General features: G+C 46.0%; 1 protein-coding gene across 1 annotated transcript; it reads right to left on the bottom strand.

The window, feature by feature from the left end:
• Nucleotides 1-2,333: 2,333 nt before the first annotated feature.
• On the bottom strand, nt 2,334-5,299 carry LOC123087329 (uncharacterized). Its single transcript, XM_044509321.1, has 6 exons — nt 5,102-5,299; nt 4,946-5,018; nt 4,216-4,323; nt 4,033-4,131; nt 2,917-3,042; nt 2,334-2,801 (listed from the first exon to the last, which is right to left on the bottom strand). The coding sequence occupies exons 1-6, from the start codon at nt 5,243-5,245 to the stop codon at nt 2,668-2,670; spliced, it is 684 nt and encodes a 227-aa protein (XP_044365256.1). The 5' UTR covers nt 5,246-5,299; the 3' UTR covers nt 2,334-2,667.
• Between the last annotated feature and the right edge of the window lie 1,177 nt (nt 5,300-6,476).

Consider the following 6,476-nt stretch of genomic DNA (forward strand, 5'->3'; position numbering starts at 1 on the left):
GCCGGCCACGGGCGGCCCCGGCCCGGAGCCACGCACCGGTGGGCGCAACCCTGAGCCTCACACGGGCACGGCACGGCTGGCGGCGGCCAGCGGGGAGCCGGGGCGGGCACGTGCGAGATGGGCGGACGGGGGCGGCGCGGCCTGGGCTCACGAAGCTGTCCGACTCGGGGCACAGGGCCATGGCTTCCGGACCTGGCGCAGGGCGCGTGCGTCGCGCTGGAGCGCATCCACCATGCGCCATGCCACCGTCCAGTAGTTGGAGCACGGAGGCAAAGAAGACGCGAAGACGGCGGCGAGGCCATCCACGCGGAGGCCGCGGCGGTGCGCGAGCTCCTCCTGGCATCGCTGGTCGCGGCGGGGCACTGGGTGTCGGTGCTCTTCCTCGCTGCGCGCCACGCGCTCGTGAACCTTCGAGCTGCCGCCACGCGTCCTGCTCGTCGAGGTGCAGAGATGCTTGGGGTGGAGACAGCTGGAAAAATTTGCCACCCAGGCTAAAAAAATCCGCCGGTGCCTCCCCAGGAGGCCGGAAAAACGCCTCCTGGGGGGCACAATGGCTGGAGATGCCCTAAGCTTGTGTTGCATGGAGTGATGCCCAACTGATGTTCCTTCAACAATTTGTATATCGTGTTTCAAGCGGCAAGTGGCTATTGCGGTTTGTAAAGCATGGTACGACTGTGGCATTTGTAGATTGACCTTTCCTTTGATGTCGATTCAATGCAATTTTCAATCTCCGATGAACGACGCGCTATTGAAGAAATAAGATGTTATGGTTTTTAGTGTAATTTTATTTTTACTAGTCATTTTGTGTCCAATTGTCTTTCAATTGTGCTACATGTTGTTTTGTTGGTAATTAGTATATCTAAGATGCTATTTGGATGGCTTTTCTCAAGAAAAATTTGAAGCTCACGTCAAAAGAAAACAGCTTGTACTACAATATTACAGCTCCTTTGATTCAAAGAATTTTAGAAGACTTTGATTCTTAAGAATATTTTTGTTCGAACCATGTAGAAAAGTTGCACGCAATTTATATAAAAGAAGATAGTACAAAGCTGAAGATGGGGCAACCCATATATTGCCAAAGATGGCACAACTATAACAACATCACGACCCAAGAACAAAAGCAAAAAGCAAACATGCAAGAACGACCCGAAGCTCGACAAATAAGCACCTATGACCCAATTCTTAAGAATATTTTCTATATAGGTCGTTTGATTCACAAGATTGAATCTTTTGAAAAAAAATCTGAGGAATCGTAATGCACACTTTTGACGAATATTTTCTATCCATTCAAACCTCTTGGTTGTTTTTTCCTATTGCACTGAACCAGACGACCTATCATCGGTCTGTGTGCCATGTTATAAGTTGGTCTATGAGCATTTGTGTAACGTCTCTATGGCGCTGCAGTATGGTTTGGCTATGAATACCAAGCACATGTGGACATCAAAAGAATGACTCTGGATTGATGTCATTTGGCACAGGATATGACCTTGCCCTGTGATGCCTCGCAAGATGAAGGTATCACATAAACTTTTGCTTGGAGGATGCTCGGGAAACTCTACTCGCGGGTAAAATGGCTGGTAGATTCTCTGTTCACATCAATAAAAATTGTTCTGGGTGTAACCAGGAGGAAGATGAGCTTCATCTTTTCTTCCGCTGCAACTTTGCTGGAGCAACTTGGTTTGCTCATCCTCGGTAAAACAGATAGTATGATTTATTTATGTGAACTTGATTTCCAAAGGCCAGTGGCTGAGTATGGTGATCAAGTACTGAGTATTCCAAGAAAATATGGTGTACATTCAGAATTACTAGCATGTAATTAGCGGCTATTAAGGTGGAATGTTATGCTTTGTACATATATATTTAATAGCATTATGTTAGTACTCCCTCCGTTCCCAAATATAAGTCTTTTAGAGATTTTAACAAATGACTACATACAGAGCAAAATGAGTGAATCTATACTTTAAAATATATCTACATACATTTGCTCCACTTTGTGTGCTTGCTTTCCGATTTTCGAGATCAAGACATCTATCATGATCATCTTCTTTTCATCTTCTTTTTTGGGTGCAAACGCTTGTGCTCGAACAGCACTGCACTGTAATCATCATCCATCATTGCAGAGAACGGACATACCCATGTGGGAAGAAAAAGAAGTGTCATCCCATACTTCTGGCTAGCTGCCTACTTATCACTTTCAGACCCCACGACAGCGGGGGTCTTCTATGAACTGGCTATGTTATTCAGACACAAGGTTTATAAGTTATATGCGTAGAATAAAGGCCAAAGAAGTCCAGTTTAAGATTGCTGGGCTCTTCGCAAATGAAGCGCCGAAAAAGTTAATGCCCAGCATATCATATATTCTTATTAAAGAGCGTTTGATAATCAGGTCAAATGCTGACACATAGCGAGAACACTAGTGATTTCACTCCCATCGCCAAAAAGAACTGCATAGACCCATTGCCAGTATCATACAAAGAAGGTACCCCAAAGTTGAGTGCTTGGAACAAAATGCCCCACGCCAGCAACAAGACCGAGGTGTGACAAACTGAGCGCTCAGGAAGACAAAACGATGGACCGAGCTTGTTTTCTTGTTTCAATCAAAATAATGGCCCAGTCAAAGTCCAGTTTGGAGAAAACATGTAGAGAAATCCACCCAGGCATTTCCCATCACGACTTCAGTTGATCAAACGTCTTGAGAAGACTAGTCTTGCAGGCCTCAATCTCGGCATATTCGGGGGAATTCGGAGTGGAGGCGACGATGGCGTAGGCACCTGCCTTGTCCAAAAACCCCGCAGCTTTATCTGTACATACAGCACAAGAATGAAGCTTAAATGGACCACTTTAGATACCAGAATGATACAAGGAACTAGAGTCAAGTACGATGTGCCAATGGGAATGGCCAGTATTTTTACTCACCCGACTTTGCAAGTGCCACAAGAGCTTTCAGAGCTTCTTTGCGTGTTTTGTCATCTTTAGCACCTTCTAACACATTGAGAATTTCTTGAGCTCCCCCCATCTCTACCACCTTCATTCTCCTTTCATCTGTAACCGTAGGAGATTAGTAACAACATTCAATAGTAAAATGGGAATACATTTCATTGACAGAAATGTTAAGTACAGATAAACTGAAGTTAACTGTTGTTACAGGAGTAGGAACGGAACCACAGAAAAATTAGCTACTGCAAGGCTTCATATGGCTAGATCCTTTTCACTTATAAACTCTAGCAACTTCTACGGCAGAAATGGACCAGATGACACAAATGACTAATATCCCATGTGATAGACTAGTAGCAATCTAACAGGCATAACCATTAGTAAAGAAAGCCCATAATCTCATGAGTCCGACATTGCTCAACTCCAAGTAACTGCTAAGATGAAATGCTGGATCATTCTCATACAGGGGTATGCAAAATGGCAGGGCCAATCAATGAGTTGGATATTGGTATTTTTAAGAAAAGGAGGAACGAGTTGGATATATTGCTCATACTCTCCACAACAGATGTAACATCCTAACTTTATGAGTTCATTTTTTTTACAAAGCAAAGGATATTACACAAAGCAGGAGTTTTCCTAAACAAATCAATCAGTAGTGGTTATTTGCCACGAACAATATGTGGTAGAAATAAGTTTGTGTGATTCAGGGAGCCATCTAACAGGGCTTCAGGCTTTGTTTGTGCACATGAAAGATGAAAATTTTGAGGTACGGGAGATAGATCATAGATATAAACAGAGTGACAGATTATAAGTTGTCACGCCATGGAGTCCTGGACCCAGCCGATAGGTCTTTCTTGGTTTCCAAGTCTAGCTGGGCCAATTCACAATAATAGGTCTATTTACATATTTCCTTGTTAGTTTGAGCTGGTTCAAGTTTTTCCTAAACTCCCACCAAGCTGTGCTAACATACAAGAAATACTAGTATCACAAGTCGAAATCGAGCTCTCTAAGCAAGCAGTTCATAACATGTTGCAAAGCCCAGCATCGCAGAAATAAATTGCAACAGAACACTAAAAATGCTTGGATAAAATTGGTTACCATCAACGGCAAAACGAGCTAATCGGGAAGCCCCCATCCGCTTGAACAAGGGATCTTTGACATGTAAAAGCGTAATGGATTGCTGTAGTAGGTTATCCCCTGTAAACTTGTCAGACAGAAGCAATTTCAAGTTCACCGGCATAATGTCTCATCTGTTAGCACATTATGAAATCACTATCATACCCATGTAGGGAAAGAACTGCCAACCAACAAGGCCAGCAGTTCCTATGAAGAATATCTTTAATATCCATCCAAATTTCTTCTCAACTTCCTCCTCAAGTGCCCTGTCATCTGTGAACCATTTCAGTTCATGTTAGACAATTATATACAAGTATTTCACTTGGGGGAAAGTATTCATACAGTAAAAGAATAGCAAAAACCGCAAAGTAAAAAAACTTTCGAATTTCTTGTTCACAAATTACTTTCAACACAAGTTACCACAGCACAGCTCCATACATACTTCCACAGTGACATAAAAGCATGTGGATACAAAGCATAACCACTGAAACAGAGCTTACTAAGTCATAGTGATCCTGTAAGGCAATTCCACAGGCACCACGACCAGTCTGACAAAGTGACTTTGAGGCCAGGGTGTTCTCGAAGAAAAACACTAGAATTGTACGACGCAGGAACCACCGGATCAAACTGATAACACACTGTGATTACCGGCGAGACAGGGTGAAACAATTGAACATGTCTCTTCCTCCCCTACACACCAATCTCACGTTCACTGATCCGCATACATGTACATCGTACACCAATAAAACAATCACCATCCACAGCCAAACACACACGGTAACTCATGGCCATTTTCACCCAAATTGGCTACTTTAATTTCATCAATGTGTCCCATGAGCAGCGAAACATCATAGATTTGAGGAAGTGAGATGAAGCCACTGGCCACTGGCCATACCTCTCTCGTTGTAGGTGCAGAGCCTGCGGCACAAGCGGATCCCAGATCCGCCATTCCAACCGCCCGCCGCGACCTAGAGACCAGACCACACGAATCAGGAAGCTTAGAGCATGGCGTGGAAGGAACCCAAAGCCCAGGAGGGACCGGGGAGCGTACCTCGGAGCCACCGGCGTGGCGTAGGATGGGGACTGCTCCGCTGGAACATGCCTCCGCGGCCACCGGCGCTGCCCGGCGAGCGGCTGCCGCGGCCGACGGCGGCGACAGGAGGCGGCGGAGCGCCACCTGCGAGAGCCTCTGCATCGGTGAAATGGTGTTGTGGAGGCCGCTTGGGCCCAGTGGGCTTACAAGTTCTCTTCGAGGCGATAAGTTGGACTTTGTCAGATGGTTCTCCTCGTTGGGCTGGATATGGCCTCTACCTTTTGCATTTCTTAGAAAAAAGAGAAAAGTGTACTTTCCCCCTCAAATGTGGCTAATGGATCAAATACCCCCTAAACTTCAAAACAGGTTTTTTAGGCCCTTGAAATCTGCTCGGTTTCCCACGCATGCCTCGCGGATACAAGCCGAGGTTACGTGAAATATAGATTCACTAGAGAATTCACAAGGTCTAGCTAGGAACAACTTTTTGTCCGTCCTTGAAATCTACTCGGTTTCCCACGCATCTAGCCGCCTCTTTGGCACTGTGAGGTAGGGGAATGAGACCCTCTGACTTAGCTTTCTCTACATCGGAGGGATGACCGACTCGTATCGTCGTCCATGCGGCATCCTACGGCGACTGGCGAGCTCCTTCACTAGGGTGGTCAGGAAAACCAACGGCCCAATCGAATGAAGCAAATAAAAGAATGGCGTGAAGATAAGGAAAATGATTTGAGGACCAACGTCGTCAGAGCGTTGAATGTGCCCGACGCTAGAATAAGTTGTCCCAACACTTAGATGGATATGTGGAGCAGCGTTAAGGTTGTGTCCTTAGCGGAGGTGAAGGTGGACGTCCATGAGGCTTCGTAAGTTGTCATTCGGGTAACGAGGTGGCACTAGTGGCAGCCAGCGGCGGATGGACCTCCGGGGCGTCATTACAGACCTTGGCGATGGTAGTTGCCACTACTTGAATCAACACTTTTGCCGGCAAAGCCCTTGTCGAGTGTTCCACTTGGCGAATGTTGCTCGACGTACATCCTCGCAAAAACGAGGTTTGTTGAGTTCCTTCTTTCAGGCATCGGGTAATGTTTTGTTGAGCGGCAAGCATGGGTGCTCAGCGCAATAAAGTGGCTTGACGGACAATTGACGAAAACCGTGCTTGCCACATTGCACCAATGTGTGGAGAGTGCTTGTTGGCTAGACTCGGCGAAAGCCGACGCGCAAAAGGTCACCATGTGTCCCTTTAGTTTCATCAAAAATAGATATTTGGCAAATAAGCTCTTTGTCGAATGCCAACGCTCGGCCAAGGGCAATGCACAAAGAGGGCGCCATGTGGCATGCCAGTTTCGCCGAAAGCCAACACTCGGCAACCATAGATTCTCTTTGTCGTGTGCCAATG

This window comes from Triticum aestivum, chromosome 4A (assembly GCF_018294505.1).
Source record: "Triticum aestivum cultivar Chinese Spring chromosome 4A, IWGSC CS RefSeq v2.1, whole genome shotgun sequence".
NCBI classification, from domain to species: Eukaryota; Viridiplantae; Streptophyta; class Magnoliopsida; order Poales; family Poaceae; genus Triticum; species Triticum aestivum.

Bases quoted from the DNA above. Each gene is read 5' to 3' on its own strand.
- LOC123087329 (XM_044509321.1), bottom strand. From the start codon at position 5,245: ATGCAGAGGCTCTCGCAGGTGGCGCTCCGCCGCCTCCTGTCGCCGCCG. The intron at 5,019-5,101 runs GTACGCTCCCCG...TCTGGTCTCTAG, and splicing joins GCCACGCCGGTGGCTCCGAG to GTCGCGGCGGGCGGTTGGAA. The intron at 4,132-4,215 runs GTATGATAGTGA...ACAAGTTTACAG, and splicing joins GCAGTTCTTTCCCTACATGG to GGGATAACCTACTACAGCAA.